Raw genomic sequence first — 19,520 nt, 5'->3', positions numbered from 1 at the left:
ACATTTCTGTCACTTTCAATTTCTTTCACCAGTGACTTTCTTATATTTGCAGTGTACTGGTCTTTCACCTCCTCGGTTACATTTACTCCTTGATATTGTATTCTTTTTGATGCAATTTTTAAATGAGATTTTTTCTTAATTTCTCTCTCTGATACTTCATTATAATTATATGGAAACACAGAAGATTTTTGTTTATTGATTTTGTATCCTACAACTTTACTGAATTCATTCTAATAGTTTTTTGGTGGAGTCTTTAGGGTTTTCTATCTATAGTATCATGTCATCTGCAAATAGCAACAGTTTTACTTCTCCAGCTCTAAGTTGGATGTATTTTATTTCTTTTCTTGCCTAATTGCTAGAGATATAACATCCTACAGTATGTTGAAAGAAGTGAATAATGGGTATCCTTGTTCCTGATCTTAGAGGAATAGCTTAATAGCTTTCAGCTTTTCACCTTTAGGTATGTTAGCTGTGGTTTGTCATACATGGCCTTTATTATGTTGCAATGCATTCCCTCTACACATACCTTCGTTGAAAGTTTTTAATCATAAATGATGATGAATTTTGTCAAATGTTTTTTCTGCATCTATTGAGATGATACGATTTTTATACTTTGTTAGTGTGGTGTATCCCATTGATTGATTTGTGGATGTTACACCATCCTTGCATCCTTGGAATGAATCCCAGTTGGCCATGGAGTATGATATTGTTAATGTATTGTTGAGTTTGGTTTGCTAACATTTTGTTGAGGATTTTTGCATCTATGTTCATTAGGAATATGGGCCTGTAATTTTCTTTTTCGTGTGTCTTTGTGGTTTTGGTATCAGGGTAATGCTGGCCTTGTAAAATGAGTTTAGAAGTGTTCCATCTTCCTCAATTTTTGTAATAATTTGAGAATATGTATTAACTCTTCTTTAAATGTTGGGTAGAATTCACCTGTGAAGCTATCTGGTCCTAGACTTTTGTTTGTTGAGAGCTCTGATGACTAGTTTCGTTTTGTTACTAGTAATTGGTCTGTTCAGATATTCTGTTTCTTCATGATTTAGTCTTGGAAGATTGTATGTTTCTAGGAATTTAGGCATTTCTTCTAGTTTGTGTAAATTGTTGGTATATAATTGTTCATAGTATTACCTTATGACCCTTTGTATTTCTGTGGTACTAGTTGTAATTTCTCTTCTGTCTGTTTTTATTTACTTGAGCTCTCGCTCTTTTTTTCTTGATGAATCTGGTTTAAGGTTTGCTAATTTTATCTTTTAAAAAATGAACTCTTAGTTTTATTGATGTTTTCTCTTGTGTTTTCTTTTGTATCTATTTAATTTATTTCTATTTTTATTTTTATTATTCCCTTCCTTCTACTGACTTTGGGCTTTTTTGGTTGTTTGGTTCTTCTTTTTCTAGTTCCTTTAGCTGTAACGTTAACATTGTTTTTTGAGATTTTTTTTTCATTTCTTGAGGTAGGCCTGTATCATTATGAACTTGCCTCTTAAAACTGTCCTAAATATTTTAGAGCATTGCGTTCCCATTTTCATTTGTCTCTATGTACTTTATTTCCTCTTAATTTCTTCATTGACACATTGGTTGTTTAGTAGTATGTTGTTTAACATCCACAGGTGTGTTTTTTCACCTTTTACTTATAATTGATTTCGTTTCATATTGTTTTGGTAAAAAAAAAAAAAAGATGTTTGATATAACTTCAATCTTCTTAAATTTATTAAGATTTGTTTTGTGGCCTAACATGTGATCTGTCCTGGAGAATGCTCCATGAGCACCTGAAAATAATGTGTTTTGGATGGTGTGTTCTGTATATGTCTATTAAGTCCATCTGGTCCAAAGTGTCATTTAGATCCTCTGCCTCCTGATTAATTTTCTGCCTGTATGATCTATCCATTGAAGTAAGTGGTCTCTTAAATTTCTCTATTATTATTGTTGTGCTACTATGAATTTCTCCCTTCATGTTTCTTAATATTTGATTTATATATTTAGTGCTCCTTTGTTGAGTGCATGGGCATTCACAATTCTTACATCCTTTTTTGGATTAATCCTTCTATCATTATGCAATGTCCTTGTTTGCCGTTTTATCTGATATACGTATTTCTATCCCAGATTTTTTAAAAATTAAATTCAAGTTAGTTAAAATACAGTATAGTCTTGGCTTCAGGAATAGAACCCAGTGATTCATCTCTGACATATGACACCCAGTGTTCATCCCATAAAGTGCCCTCTTTAATGTCCATCACCCATATAACCTATATGTCCACCCTCTAACCCCACCCCATCAACCCTCAGTTTGTTCTGTATTTAAGAGTCTTTTATGGTTTGCCTCCTGCTCTGTTTTTATCTTGTTTTTCTTTCCCTTCCCCTATGTTATCTTTTACGTTTCTTAAATTCCACAAATGAATGAAATCATATGTCCATTTGCATGGAATATCTTTTTCCATTCCTTCACTTTCAGTCATGATGTCTCTAGGTCTGAAGTGGGTCTCTTTCAGGAAGCATATAAATGGGCTTATTATTTTTTTTCTTTATCCATTCAATCATCTTATGTTTTTTATTGCTGCATGTAGTCCATTTACATCATTTGCATTTAAAGTAATTATTGATAAGTATACACTTATTGCCATTCTCCTAATTGCTTTCTGGTTGTTTTTGTAGTTCTCTGTTCCTTTCTTCTTCTCTTGCTCTTTCCTTGTGGTTTGATTATGTTTTTAGTGTTACACTGGAATTCCTTTCTCTTTATTCTTTGTGTATCTATTACATGTTTTTGGTTTGTGGTTACTATAAGGTTCATATAGAACATCCTAAGTATACTTCAGTCTACTTTAATCTGATGGTAACTTAACTTTGAACACATTGTAAAAGCACTACATTTTTTACCCTTATCCCCACATTTTATGTATTTGACATATTTGACATATTTTTTATTTCGTATATCCCTTAACTAATTATTGTAGATATACCTGGCTTAACTCCTTTTGTCTTTTAACCTTCATAGTAGCTTTATAAGTGATTAATTTACTACATTTACCATGTTTTCTTTTACCGGTGAAATTTTTTATCTCATAATTTTCTTCGTCTTCTGTATTTTTCCACTTAAATAAGTACACTTAACATTTTTTGTAAGGCTAGTTTAGTGATAATAAACTCCTTTAACTTTTGTATGGGAAACGACTTATGTTTCCTTTAATTCTGAATGATAGCCTTGCTGGGTAGAATATTATTTGTTGTAGTGTTTTTCCTTTCAGTACTTTGAATAATATAACATGCCACTCTCTTCTGGGCTGCAAAATTTCTGCTGTAACATAAGCTGATAGTCTTATGGGTGTTTCCTTGTATGTAACTAGTTGCTTTTCTCTAGCTGCATTTAATATTTTATCTTTGATTTTTCACATTTTAATTATGAATGTCTTGGTGTAGACCTCTTTGACTTCATCTTTATTAGGATTCTCTATGCTTCCTGGATCTGAGTATCTGTTTCCTTCCACAGGTTAGGGAAGTTTTCAGCTTCAAATAATTTTTCTGGCCCTTTTTCTCTCTCTTATTCTGGAATCCCTATAATGTGAGTGTTATACATTTGATGGTATTCCAGAAGTCCCTTAACTTATCCTCATTTTTAAAATTATTTTTTCATTTTGTTGTTCAGTTTGTATGATTTATACTACCCTGTCTTTCAGATTGCTGATCCATTCTTTTGCATCCTCTAATCTGCTGTTGATTCCATCTAGTGTATTTTTCATTTCAGTTATTGCATTTTTCAGCCCTGATTGGTTCCTTTTTATATTGTTTGTCTCTTTGTTAAAGCTTTCACTGTGTTTATCCATTCTTCCCCCAAGTTCAGTGAACACCTTTGTGACTATTACTTTGAACTCTTTATAAAATGGAGACTGCTTATGTTAATTTTACTTAGTTTTTTCCCCTGAGGTTTTGTCTTGTTCTTTCATTTGGAACATATTCCTGTTTCCTCATTTTGCTTGGCTCTCTGCATTTGTTTCTATGTTTTAGGTAGTCAGCTATATTTCCTGGTTTTGAAAGTAGTGTACTGATGTTGAAGGCATTCTTTGGGGCACAGAAATGCAATACTTCCTGTTCTTCAGAATAAGGCACTCCAGTGGGTGTCATCTGTGTGGACTGTGTGTGGTCCCCAGTGGCGGTTTAAGAGTCCCAGCTGCAGCTGCTGTGGGCATACTGATGGGTGGGTTTAGTTCTTGGTGTTGCTGGCTGGGAGGCCTGGTGGCAAGTGTTGTGGATTTGTTGCTGGGTAGGGCTCTTCCTTCCCTCTCTGAGGCAGAAGTTGCTTTGAAGGAGTCCTGATCCTGGATAAGGCTGCCCACCATGTATGGCAGGGTGGGAGCCACGCTGGAAGGGCAGCTGCCAGGGTAGGTGGGTTTGGTCAGGGCAGCCACAGAACACCAGGGTGGGTCACACAGTGCTATCAAGGTTGATGGAGAGTGTTCAGAACTGGCATGGGCCAACTAGGCTGAAGAAGGATAAGAAAAATTGTGCCTGCCAATACTTCTGTCCCCAGAGAACGTTCCTACAGATCCCTGACCCTTCAGCATGCCCTAAAAGTAGTCGATAAATGTCCTTCACTTAAGGCCCAGGTACTTTACAAACTGCTGCCTCTGTGTTGGGTCCAAGAATGAGTAAGATTGCGTGCAGGCCAATCCTACAGGCCTCCAGCTCTCCTGAAGCTAAGCCCTACTGATTTTCAAAGCCAGATATTAAGGGAACTTACCTTTCTGGTACATATCCTTGAAGGGAGGAGGTGCTCAATGTGGACTTTAACTTCACTCTTCAGGAAGGACCTCCACACCTGTGATATCTCTCCCATTTGTGGGATGGTGTGCTGGGGGTCTGGGTCCCAACCAGACTACCTCTCTGCCCCTATTCTTCTTGATGTGGCTTTTTCTTTCTATCTTTAGCTGTGTTAAAGTTGTTCTGATAGTCTTCAGTTTCTTCTCCAATACAGTTGCTCTATATGTAGTTATTGCATGGTGTGTCCATGAGAGGAGGTAAGCTCAGGATCTTCCTACCTTGACATCTTGAACCTTGACCTCCATATTTTGTTAAACTACATTTCCTATACTCTCTTGCTGGTAGGGTTATGAATATAAAGTTGGTTTAGAAACAAATTCACTCACAAAAACTTTGTAGTTCAAACTGAATCACATAGTGAGACAGGTACAGCACAGGTCACACATTTGTCTGTTGTACATTCTGGCAGGACTGTTTTCTGGAACCTGTGACTGTAGCAGCATCTCCTTGATTTATTAAGAAGCTTACTGGTCATGATGGCAAAGGCAGCAACTCCTTTGGTAGTCAAGTTCTGCTGTGTGATTATGGGAGTCATTCATGAAAGTACAGCCTGAAATTTGTTTCCTCAGCCCTCTCAACAATCCATAGCTACTCATGCATCCTTTCTGCTTAAAATGGCTGAAGTGGATATTGTCATATACTATAATACCAACTAATAGTTTCCTTGTCTTTAAACAAGGAAACCAACTAATTGTTTCCTTACCAACTAATAGTTTCCTTGTCTCCTTGATGGAGAAAATTTATGTAAAGCATGTTAATACCCTATTTATCACCTTCCAGAAAGTAGTTATTGTTCCATTATTATCCTTCTTCCCAAGTGATTTAACAATCAAGATGCCTGGGTTTGAATTATGGCTTTAACATATGTTCTTTCTGCAATCTTGGTCAAGTTGCTTAACCACTCTAAGGTTTTATTTCTTTATCTATATATTAGGTAAAAGGTATAATTACTTCATGGAGATTCGTGAAAATTAAATGAGAATATGTAAATAAAAATTTCTTGTCTGTACTTTGTTATTTTCCATACAAGCAATCTAATTTCATCAAGTCATTTCCCACATGGCTTCCTGTTTTTAAATTCCATGACCTTACCTTGCACTTTCAGAATGCTGGGCACGCATTTTAAAAAGTACAGCCAGTGCCTCTATTTTCTGTTATCTTCTGCTTTTCAAATACATTTTTCAAGTTGTTCCTTTTCCATGACATCTTTTCAGGGACCTGCAACCTACCTTGATTACTTCCTTGATGTTGGAGCTTCTACAAACACCAGCAAGTGTTTTAGCACTTCACTGTTTTTTTTTTTCCATTTAGTAAATGTGTCTTCTTTCTTTCTCCAATGCACTTTTAGCCCCTTAATACCAGTAACAATTACTTAAAAAAATCTAACAGAGCACTTAAGAGAGTTTACCATTTAGTAGTCACCTAGATGACTTATCATGTCATTCACCGAATTCAATTAGATTAAATGGTATTTTTGGAATATATTATTAAATGTAGGGAACTTAGACGTAAGCAATTGGTGAAATATTATGTAAAATTATATACATATTTTTCTAATTAATTTTTTTCTCTTTTACCCAAACGTTTCTTCCTGTCTCTGATTTCCTTTAATTGTGCTTCATTCTATCACAGAGACAGTAATGGTATTAAAAGTTGGCAAAGTGAACACATGATATACCAGTATCAACATGAAAATAAAGGAATGACTTCTGTTCCTTAGACACGTTTGTCAGCGTTGATGTAAGAGTTTGCACAGATAAGAGAGCTGAGAGCACAGGGTTTCAACCCTGGCTGCAAATTGGGATGCCTGAAGAGCTTTAATAATACCAATACCTGCATCTTAAATCCAGATACTTCCTTTTGACCAAACTAGCATATGGCTTAACAATAGGGTATTTAAAAGTTAACCAGATGATTCTCATGAGCAATTAGAAATAAAAACCACTGGTTAGAGGCTGTTCTTCATACAGCATCCTTTCCTATTCACTTTCCTCTCAATGTTTTGCTCTAGGAACATGATGCCTGATTAGAGAGATTTAAGGCCATTCATCTAAGCATTCCTTGTCACTGGTGGTACCTTTGGCACATATATGCATGTAAGGGTGATAAGATGGTATTATTTTGAAAACTGTTTTCTGAAAATATCTTTACAATTTTAGTAGACAGTAATTTTATTCACATACTTTGGGGAAAAAAGGTAATGAAACTAAAATATCAGCCGGGCAAGAAGAATAGAGAGGAGAAAAGGAAAGAAAAGTCTATAGCTGTTTTAAATAAATAAGAGTTACAGTTTCGGGTTACATGTACCTGGTTGATGGTACCCAGAATGTCAGTGAAGCTGTTTACTTCTGATAAAAGCTGAGATATTATAGATTTTCTCAACAAGCTGCAACTTCCCAGGGTTACCAGACTCTGAGACACATGGTGCTGCACCTGAAACTAAAGATAAAAATGAATAGGTTTCTACTTTCTATCAAGTCAAGTCAAAATATATTTAGTGGGCATTTTCTAAGACTTCATTACTGAATTCATACTGTCAGGAGTATAAAAAATGTCAACATAATTCTGGGTCAGTCTTAAGCGAAATTATGAAATAGACACATTATAACTATATAAGTAATAACATCTTCTATAGCAGTTAATATTTTGAAATGTATGACAAAGTGCTGAAATATAAGTTTTAGCTGAAATATCAAAATAAATAATTATATTTAGATGATAGACCATATATAGAATGAATGAATAAAAAAATAAAAGATGATAAAACTCTTAAGTGCTTATCTACTAGATATAAGGATAGATATAGATATATATAAAAAGTGAAAGAATGGAGTTTGAAAATGTCTTTTGGGATAGCTGTTGGTACACTATGAATCCCAACTCCACACTGGAGAGACAGGTAGAAGGACTTCTCTATTCTCCATAAGTCAGGAGAGAGGCATTTGACAGAGAGGAGAAAAATGTAGAACTATAAATTTTCATCTAGAGGCAGCAAAAAGTACTCACGACTAAACAAATATAAAAGGACATTAGGAGACAACAAACTGTATCCCATACAATTATTAAGAGAAAGGCCATCTGATTATAAATCACATTAAAGTTATGTATAAATCATAGCTGGAACTTCATTAAATGTACCCTTTAATATATTTTGGAGAAAGGAAGCTTCACAAGTATCTTAAAGAAATAGCACATACCTTGTCATGTTAAAATCATATTAAGGAGACATTGCTTTTGTATATAAAACGTTTAAATGATAATGTTAAGCAAATAATGGTCTATGAAATTAGGAAATGTCACCTGTGTCCTTTAAGATAAACACTTAATGTAGATATTTCTCAAATAGATATTGTAATAATATACCTTAAAATTTAATCAATGACAGTAAAATGGTGAACATATTAGAGTTCAAAAGAAATTTCTATTATAAATACAGATTTATGTAACTAATTCTTAGTAATAGTTTCCTAAGTCAACTTGTCAACTCAATACTAAAACCACATTGATTTGTTACCATAAGAAATCATAGTTATTTATCATTATTATTTCTTAATAATGTAACTGGCTAAGACAACCTCTGTAGCTCTCCACTGCCAGTTTTTTGCAGATTTTTCACATTTTTGTTTGTACCTGAAAAAAGAATACTCCTATATAAACTCTAAAAAAATTTCTGTTGCATATTCCATTGATGCTTTAGTTGTACTTATGTCTTTTCTTAATATTTAATTCTTTAGGAGATAAAGTGCAGAAAAAATTCACAGTAAAATAAAAGGTACTTCAGACAGTGGGAATGAAATTATGAGGGTATTAACAAGGTTAGGTTTGTGGACTCTGGAACCTAACTGCCTGAGTCAAATGTCACCTCTACTGCTTATTAACTTTTACTAGCAAGTTACCTTTTTTAATGTTTGAGCTTCCACACCTGCAAAATAATGATTGTGATAGCACCCACTTCAGCTGTTGTGCATATTAATTTAGACAGTAAAAATGGTTAACACAGTGCCAGGCATTTAATAAGTGTTCAATAAGTGTCACATGTTATAATGTAAAAGCACTGAAGGATACAGAAATTTAATTTATTGAACCCTGAAAAGTTAAATACTAGTAATAAAATAAAAATAAATGTTTTTCTAGAGTTAATACAATCCTATTAGAGAACACTGATAAGAAGAAAAGTTCATCATAAACACCTTTTCCAGAATCTAGATAGGAATTGTTACTGTCTCCCCAATATGACTGAGGTTTGTAAGAGAACAAAGACTAAGTATATAACTGTTAAGGTAATGTAAAATTCTGTTAATGTTTTATAAAATGGCCTCTATACTTCTTTACATTTTAATTGACACTTGCCCTTTTGAAAACACAGTGGTACTTTTGAAAGAGGCTGGCATGGAGGCTAGGGCTTACATCATACAATATACAAGTGGCTACTGTGGTGGAAAACATGGAAGGTCTCACTCAATACTTATGCTATCTTTTTCTACTGTAGCACATCTTCCTGTATTTCAGGGACTGGAAAGTTATTAATAATTTCCCCCAGATTCCTGTGCAGTTAGAATTTTGGATATTATTTGAGTTCTGCCCATCGGAAGTACTCACTTGAGATTTTTATTTAGAAGAGCATTACGGAAGAAGAGAAGCAGGGCAGCATGCATTCTGTTAGTGATGACTGGCAGAGGGGACATGGTTTTGGCTCATCCTGCAGCTGGTTCAAAGCTTCCTACTTTTGCAAATTCTTAATCCTGATGGAAGCAGTAGGATGCTACCTTGGTGGCTTAGTGGTTTGGGAGTCATTCCTGTAAACTCAGCCTTCTCAAATACTTGTGAACTCAGCCAAATCAAACGTGAGTTGATCTACATATTCCACTGGAGGATTCACAGAACCCAGTGCTGACATTTAAGTCTTGAAATATGCAGAGGCAGAAGTTCCTACCACATGTTCAATACATTTGCCTATCTGATCTGTGTAAAAGATAGAAGGATCTTGGAGAATGGCAGTGAATTAGCACAGATTTCATCAGGGGTAGTTCTACTGTTCCAGTTGTAGTTCCTTTCTTAGCACAATCAACACTGCTTCTGATATTGTTAGACAGGTCTTAATCTGGGAATATATTTTATCCCAATAAGGATAGAATGAAGCAGCTTGCATTCACCTAATGAGACATTCAGTATAATTTTTCTGTCCTATTTAAGGCCATGTCAACTTGCTGGGCTCTGTGTCATTACTTAGTTCATAGGACTGTGATCAAGAAAACATTCCACAGAACATCATGCTGGTGTACTGTATTGATATCATGCTGATATGGCAATTGTTTTAAAGTCCCTGGTAAAAAAAAAAAAAACATGCATTACAAGAGAGTGGACACCAGGATTCAGGTACCTGATACACCTGGGACGTGTCTGGGTCTGATGCATGTTAGAATACCCCTTCAAAGTGAAAAAACAGGTTGCTTTTGTATGTATTTCCTATCAGTAATAAAAACATATTAATACTTGATGGGAATTTGTGGATATTTGGGGCAGCATATATTCATTTAGGCTTACCATTTGGATGGCAACATTGAATAAATCCTATTTATAAACTTTGAGAAGAGTCCAGAGTCATATAAAGATCTCTAGCTGGTCTAAGTTGAGGAACAGGAAGCTCTGCCACTTGGGCCTTACGACAATAATATCTAACGTTCTTGGAGTTCATCAGTAACTTTATGAAGCCTGTAGCTGATCGTAATAAGAAAATCACAAAGAAAATTACACTTGGTTTGGGAAGAAAGTCAAACCTTTCTTGGGAAATAAGTATAATCTTACACACGCACACACACACACACATACATACATATAACTATTTGGTCCTACAAGAGATTAAATAACTGCCTGATCATGGGACACCGATTAGTCACATATGCCCAAAGCTGCTCATTTGAACAGTGGTACCTAAAGTCAGTTATACACAGCAACACTCTGTCATCAAGTAGCTATACTATATATAAAATCATGATCAAGCAGGAAATAAAAGCAGAAGTGGTGCTTGAACAGTTAGTTCCAACTAGAATACCACTCCTTATAAGGTTGAGTTATAAGAAATTTATGTTCTAAACCAGTGACAAATATATGATGCTCTTTCTCTGATACCCAGAATACATGAGTTCAGGAACCAAGGTATGGAAGAGACTGGGAATTCTCAATATTATATCTAATGATTCATTGGTAAAGTATTCTTTACATCCTTGTGACTGGATTCTGGTTTAGAAGTCTAAATAAACAAGTAAGAATGATTTTTACTAAAGAACCCCACAATTGTTTCATGAATTGGAGGCTGAAATTTCCACCTGGCTATATGAAGTTCTTTGTGCCACCCTATCAATAGCAAATAGGACATTCCTATGTTGGCTAGAGCAATTGATCTCTGGTTGAGGAAAACAGGCATTTAAAACACAATGGCAGCAGGGAAGATTGTATTTGGAAGCCAGGCGTTACCTGGTATGAATGTCCAAGTAATGTAAGTAAATAGAATATTATAGCAACCTCATGAGGCAAGACCACCAAAAGGCCAGATCCTTCAGAGATGAAACTGTGGGTAAATCCAATTAATTGAGGTTCTGGCTAAGGACAAGTGGAGGGTATAACTTCAGTGGAGGAAGAAAGTCCATATAAATTGTAGATTTATAACTAGTTGTACAACTGAAGGCCATGGAGGGTTATTTTTCTCTTCGTGTGTGTGTGTGTGTGTGTGTGTGTGTGTGTGTGTGTGTGTAGGTATGGCATTTTGGCAGTGGCTCACTTTATAATTTAGTCCATGAACTGCAACATATTGTGATGGAACTGGCATAGGCATGATTATCACATTATCACATAAAATCACATCACATCACCTCACATCACATGAAATGATTGACTCTTTGAATCTTTCCTTTGGAGAAGAGGTCTACAGATTTTTGTTTCTATAGAGAATTGGTACATTATGTCTTCCAAGTACAGTTTTTGCTATTGATAGTTTGGGGAAGTTTGAACAAGGGAAGAAGCTTTATTGAATTCATATGTAAGTAAGTATATAAATAAATAAACCTAAATCTCCCTCTTGTTTGCACATGCTCTATCTCTCTATATATAGATATACACATATTACATAAAAGAGATCAGACTCTGAGGCCAGACTGCCTGTTCAAGACCTAACTCAGCAATTTACTACCTATGTGACCACTAGTAATTTACTATACTTCTCTGTAGCTTAGTTTTCTCACCTGTAAAAGGAGGATAAGAATAGCTACTATTTCCCAGGCTTGTTCTGAAAAATAAATGAGTTAATACATGGAAATATTTGTAATGAATGTTAGCTATTTTTAACTCTAAGGAAAGAAGATAACCAAATAGAAAGGTCTCTCTCTCTCTCTCTCTCTCTCTCTCTCTCCCTCTCTCTCTCTCTCCCTCTCTCTCCTCTCTCCTCTCTCCTCTCTCCTCTCTCCTCTCTCCTCTCTCCTCTCTCCTCTCTCTCTTTTTCCATCACATCTGCAGGACAGCTCATACCTCCTCCACCCCATTGTTTCTTTCAAGGAGAAGAAGCACAGGTAAGACTGAGGTCTAGAATAACATGCCAGAGGGAAAACACTATAGATAAAGACTGGCAGAATCTTTCCTTAGGCTTTAGTTGCCAAAGAATTTAATCTCTTTGTGACTACAGTGATAAGAGACTCTAAGAGTGTGCCTATCTTCTAAGAATACTTCTCAGTTTAAAAAAGAAAAAATAAGTGAAAATTAGGAAAAACAAGGCATTGACCAAGAATGCTTAGATCAAGCTCTATTGTTGGTCAAAACTATGACTGACACATGGTACAGTCCAATTCTTTAAGGCAAAATTCCAAGTAGGCCTGTATTATAGTAGGGTTTTGCTCTAAAACTATGTATAAAACCAGGGGCAGTATTCCAGAAATCTTCTCAAAGGTGTCATTAAGTGGAAATCTACAAACTAGAGAGCATGGCAGTTTCCAAAGGGAAGACCTGGGCTTTATAAACACAGGGAGGAACTCCTACAAAGTGTGTTTGGAAAGACAACAATAGTAGACAAGTTCAGCCCACATCAGAAGAACAGCAAGAAGTAACAGGCACCCTGGCAAGGGAGTACAACAGAAGAAAGGAGGCTCTGAGAAAAGGTCACGTTTGAAGACCCATGATCTGTCTGTAGACAGCAGGATCTCAGTTTTAAGTAGCTGGTAAGAAACTGGGAAGGCAGACAATGCAGAGAAGCAAGAAGACGGAAATAAGACAGGAACTCTGTTTCCATGCCTGCCAGATAGGGAACAAGGCACAGAAAACATTTGTTGGGACTAGAATGTAAGGTAGGTCAAATTTTTTAGACGCACTACTCATATGCTAATTTGTAATGAAATTATCCATGGCCCTTTGAATCATTGCCATGGTACAGGTGAGAGCCCAGAGCCTGAGAAGGAGTTGAGCACACACGTATGGGTCAACTGACTGCTGGAAAAAGAGGTATAAGGGGAAAAATTAAACTATGTAAGGCACTGATATACATCAGGATATATTTATCATTGAGCTTCAAAACAAAGCAAGACTTAAAAAATCAAAAGGCAAACAAATATTTGCTTAGGTTTAGAGCAAGGACGAGATGGAGCAGTCTCATGAAAAAAAATGATACGGAGTTAACACATGACAAAAAAAATCTATTTTATTCTCACTTTTCCCATTCAAAGGAATGATCTTCAGTCTGGAGATAATAAACATAATAAATATAAACGATAAAGCAGAATTCAAGGTTCAAATTCAATGAGTATGTAAGAATCTAGTTACCTGAACTGAACTCAAAGTTGGAAGAAATTTATCCTAAAGTACACAAAGTACTTGTAGATGTAATTAATAATATATTCCACTATAATTACTGAGAAACCATACAAAAGGCAACAAAGGAATAGAAGTAGGAAGGGCTATGTGAATTTTTTAAAAATGAAAGTAGTTGTCTCAACCCACGGAATAATATATGTGGATTCTAGCACAATTTTAGGATGCTGCTGTGCAGAAAATTTGTCAGAAGAGCATACAGAGTCATTAGGAAGGTGCATCAATTAAAGAATAACGTCAGGCCACACTAACTTTAATTCCTGTCCTATTATGATAGAGTTGCTATGTTATCAAAAGAAGTCCCAGACATAGAATACGTTGATTTCAACAAGAACTCTGAGCAAGCCCTTAGGATTTCTTTTAGATACAGTAGGGACCACATAAGTTTCAGGATGGGTGAATAAACTGCTCCTAAAGAGAATGGATTATAATTTGCATGGGTTCTTCTAATAGCAGATCGTAGTACTTGGCTCTATAGAGTAACAGAAAAGAGGTGAGTGCTCGGAATGAATTCACAAATGAATTCTGTGAAATAAATGTTAAGAAAACACTTTCAGATCAAAGGTATATAATCATGACAGAACAAGTGACAGAAACTGGTCATGTGGAAGGGCTGCCTAGGGACATGCCTTGGAAGATTCATGCATTCCCTCTGTTTCTATTGTTATTTACTCATCTCACTCGACTAATGCACAAAATCAAGTAAAACCAACTAAAAACTATGGGGACAGTAAGAATTATGTGCTTTCTTCTGCCTAGATAAAAGAGTTGGGACACTCCATCTAGTATCCCAACAACCTGGATAATTACATTTCTCATTTTTTAAATGGAAGGAAATACACTCAGACATGTTAAGTTCACATGGTGAGGGGCAGAGTCTAGTGTTAGGTTCAGATTTTTTTTTACTTGAATGCCTATTATCTCTTCTGCCAGTGAAGTAAAACTTACAGGAAAACATGGCAACAGAGGAGCAGAAAACAGTATCAATATAAATATACTATGATTCATTAATATAATATGATTTATTTTGCCTTGTGTATAATTCTTAGTGTTTATATATCGTATCACTGAATCCTTAAAATAACCCTATGAGGAGGTATAATCTCAATTTAAATAACAGGGACCCAGGTATAGAGAGAGTAAATAACTTGTTCAAAGTTAGATCAAATATGCATAAGAATCAGAATTCCCTTGTGCTGTTAACCATTATATATCCAAAGCCATCACATCCCGATCTCTCATGAAGGCATAAAAACTCTGAAAGCCCCCAGGAACACTTATGGAAAATTTCCAACCACTTGCCAGATTCTGATTACAATGTTTATCAATTGCCACAGTAAATGAAGGAAACACAATTGCTAGACTGTGCACCATCAATTTCTGTTAGTGAAGCAGCACTGGAAGCAAACTGAACAGTAGGGGAAAAGAGACTCAGATATACAGGGACAGATGGTACCAGCCCTAAATCTGGGTAGACAACGCACTAAGTGTTCCCTACTTTCTTTTTTTTCCCCAATATATGAAGTTTATTGTCAAATTGGTTTCCATACAACACCCAGTGCTCATCCCAAAAGGAGCCCTCCTCAATACCCATCACCCACCCTCCCCACCCTCCCACCCCCCATCAACCCTCAGTTAGTGTTTCCTACTTTCAAAAGCATCTAATGCATTCCACCCCTTTATTTTCCTATTACTCTATAATTAATATTAATTAATTGTATAAAGAAAACCAAAGTACTTAGGACAAGGAAACAATATTTTAGGGGATGTTACTTCTGAGAAGTGGGTAAATAAATAGGTATGAAAACCCTTTTCCCATAAATGCTATAAGTGCATCTAAAAACTTCTGAACAACCCAAATCTTCAGCAATATCAACCATAGCTATTAATTAAATCTGGCTTATCAGAATGTAGATGATCACAGTAGGCAAGCAATTAGCAGACAGTAATGTCCAGAAAATTGACCTCTGGAACTAATCATGGCTTTAAGCAAACCAGCATGAGTAAGGGGCTGGGCCACTCCCCTAGCTCTCCGGATCAGAGCAGTGCCAATCTGTGCTGTAGAACAGAAACTGTTGTACAAAGATCTTAAAACTTCAGTGCATTAAAGTTAAAAGTAAATTATCCAGACTCAATTGAAAGTGAATCAGAAAAAAACCAAAAAACAAACAAACAAAAAAACGCTTTTTAAAAGCTCTCACTCAGGTGAAAAAATATATACTATAAAAATAAATATGTTACATAGTTTAGAGTAAAAGTTACTGTTGCAATTACTTACATAAAATGATGTTTTAAAAATAACTAGATGTATTAAGATTCTTATAAGGTAGGCAATCATTCATGAAAAAAACATGATTCTAAAGAATAGGACACAATAAAATTAAAGCTATCAGAGCCAAATGTAAATGGTTCTACATTCATTCATTCTTTATGGCAAATATTGACTGAGTACGGTCCATGTGCCAGTGACTGTGCTAGACCCCATTATCACTTAGATTCAATGAAGAATAAAATAAGATTACTTTTGCTTCAGTAGTTACTTCTGTTTATGGTTGGCAAGATACTTTAAAACGCTATCAAAATGCAATTCAGCTTGATCCTGATGTGAAAGAATACTTTCCAAAAAGTTAAAAATGTGACTCTAATACAAATTTAGAGTAAATACATGTCAATGGTGTGTTTATATTATTAGTGAGGGTAAAGAACACTTAGGAATTGAGTACTGGATTTAAAGAAAAACACTGAAATAATACTGTTAAGTTAGATACACAACTGGTTAGTATCTGACAGGATAAACCCCTACTATGACCTCTGGGGATGCCTGTGTATGTGTGTACACAGAATTTTTTTTAAAGATATTTTTAATGTGTTCTTTAGTTTTGAGAGAGAGAGTGAATGAGCGTGAGCAGGGGAGGGGCAGAGGGAGACACAAATCCGAAGCAGGCTCCATGCTCTGAGCTGTCAGCACAGAGCCCGACACAGGGCTCGAACCCATGAACTGCAAGATCATGACCTGAGCCAAAGTCAGATACTTAACCCACTGAGCCACCCAGGTGCCCCCAGAATTTTTATATATAGAAATTGTTTACGTCTATACCAGATAAGAATTACGGGTTAATCTGGAACTTCACAGAGTCCAAATAAGTCTGACAAAATACACCCCCAGACATTTAAATAATCCTTGGGTTAGCCTGCTAAATAATGGCTTACAGTGTCAGAGAGGGTAAGTTACCAACATCTTGCCTTAGTTATAGGATCATGATAATGTATTGTAACACTAGATAAAGTAACATATATTAGTGTATCACTGAATTCTTAAAAAAAAAGGAAATCCTCAGAGGCCAAAAGAAATAGAAGAAATAAAAATATGATGAAATCAAACAATTAACTTTCAGGGATGGATAAGCAGGGGTTGCCTTGTCGGCAAATAATATTAGCAGCACGGAACCCTCAACTAAGGCCTGCACCCTTCCAAAGTGGCAAATTGTCTAATATCCCTCAGGTTAATCTTACAGAGCTAAAGTACTAATGGAAGACAGGCTGATAAACATCTGTGTGCCAGCAAAAGGAAGGAACGTCCAAGTTAGTAAGAATGGTACCAACAGTAGAACTAATCACAGTCACCCGTGAGAATGTGCAAAGTCAGCCATGTCTCCGTTGGGTCTGGGATTCAAATTTACACTACTGAATATGCCAGGACCCCAAGCTGAGAAAGTAAGCTTTTCTGGAAACTAGAAGATGCAAATCTAAAACCACTCTTCTCTTTTCAGCCTTATTGAGATATAATTGACATATGACATTAAGTTTAAGATGCACACTGTAATGATTTGATAACTTACATGTTGGAAAATGATTACCACAACAGGGTTAGTTAAAACATCCATTGCTTCCCATAATTTCTTCTTTGTGGTAAGAATGTTTCAGATCTACTTTTAGTATCTTTAAGTGTATAATACTGTATGATTTTTTAAATTTATTTTTTATTAATTTATTTATTAATTTACATCCAAGTTAGTTAGCATATAGTACAAAAGTGATTTCAGGAGTAGATTCCTTAATGCCGCTTACCCATTTAGCCCATCTCCCCTCCCACAAACCCTCCAGCAAGTTCTCTATATTTAAGGCTCTCTTATGTTTTGTCCCCCTGCCTTGTCTTTATATTCTTTGCTTCCCTTCCCTTATGTTCATCTGTTTAATATCTTAAATTCCTCATATGAGTGAAGCCATACAAGATTTGTCTTTCTCTGGCTAATTTCACTTAGCATAATACCCTCTAGTTTCATCCACGTAGTTGCAAATGGCAAGATTTCATTCTTTTTGATTGCTGGGTAATACTCCATTGTATGTATGTATGTGTGTATGTATGTATAGATAGATACCACATCTTCTTTATCCATTCATCTGTCGATGGACATTTGGACTCTTTCCATACTTTGGCTATTGTCAATAGTGCTGCTATAAACATTGGGGAGCATGTGCCCCTTCAAAACAGCACACCTGTAACCCTTGGGTAAATACCTAGTAGTGCAATTGCTGGGTCATATAATACTGTACGATTAACTGTAATTGCCAAGGTGTACATTAGATCCCCAGGATTTATTCATCTTCTAACTGGAACTTTGTATACTTTGACGAATATCTCCCCATTTCCTATACCCTACAGCTCTTGGTAAACACCATTCTATTATGTGTTCAGCTTTTTAAGACTCCACATATAAGTAATATCAATAGTATTTTTCTTTCTCTCACTTAATTCACTTTACTTAATGCTCTCAGAGGTCCATTTATGTTTTGCAAATGTCAGGATTTCCTTCTTTCTCATGTTTCAATAACATTCCACTGTATTTATATATACCGTATCATCTTTATTTATCTACAGATAGACACAGGTTGTTTTGGTATCTTGGCTATTATGAATATGCTGCAATGAACATGGGAGTATAGCTATCTCTACAAGATCCTGATATCATTTCCTTTGGAGATATATACATACGTGTGTGTGTGTGTGTGTATGTATATGTATGTATATATATATATATATACACACATATATACATACATACATGTATGTATGTATATACATATACATGTATATACATACATACATGTATGTATGTATATGTACATACACACACACACACACACACACACACACACGCCTAGAAGTTGAATTGCTGAATCCTATGATAGTTCTGTTTTTAATTTTCTGAGGAACCTCCATTCCATATCCTGTTGTGACTGTACCAACTGATATTCCCAGTGCTCAACAGCTCCTTTTTCTTTATATCCTCACAATGCTTGTTATCTCCTCTTTTTGATGACAGTTTTTCTGACAGGTATGAGGTGGTATCTCATTGTGGTGCTGATTTGCATTTCCTTGATGCTGAGTGATGTTCAGCATCTTTTCACACACCTGTTGGCCATGTGTATACCTTCTTTGGAAAAGTGTTTATTCAGTTCCTCTGACCATTTCTTAACTGGACTGTTTGTATTTTTGATACAGCTGTAAGAGTTCTTTTTCTATCCCATTCTGGAGGCTGCCTTTTCATTTTATGGATAGTTTCTTTTGCTGTGCAGTTTTTCTGTATGATGGTCCCATTTGCTGAATTTTGCTTCTGTTGCTTGGGCCTTGGTTTTGTTGGCATGCTTTGCAAGTGCTCAGTTCCAGGTTCATCTCTACATGTCTTTTGTTATCAAAGAATAACCGATCTACAATATTATTTTAGTTTCAATTATATCATCTATATTATACTACTTATTTAAATTATATAACTCTACTATATATAATCATTATATAGAACACAGTGATTTGACATTTATACACACCGTGCAATGATCACCATGATAAGTCTAGTTAC

At 35.6% G+C, this 19,520-nt stretch overlaps 1 protein-coding gene across 1 annotated transcript in view; it reads right to left on the bottom strand.

Annotated features, from left to right (window-relative positions):
* Positions 1–19,520, bottom strand: part of MEI4 (meiotic double-stranded break formation protein 4) — a 209,761-nt gene that overhangs the window by 64,670 nt on the left and 125,571 nt on the right. Inside the window, exon 4 of the mRNA XM_078446434.2 lies at positions 7,120–7,251. Coding sequence (XP_078302560.2) covers positions 7,120–7,251 — 132 coding nt within the window. The remainder of the gene's footprint in view (positions 1–7,119; positions 7,252–19,520) is intronic.

The sequence above is a fragment of the Panthera onca genome, chromosome B2, assembly GCF_046562875.1.
Source record: "Panthera onca isolate mPanOnc1 chromosome B2, mPanOnc1 haplotype 2, whole genome shotgun sequence".
NCBI lineage: Eukaryota > Metazoa > Chordata > Mammalia > Carnivora > Felidae > Panthera > Panthera onca.
The sequence above is the reverse complement of the archived record's forward strand: the minus strand, read 5'-3'. Positions and strand labels throughout refer to the sequence as shown.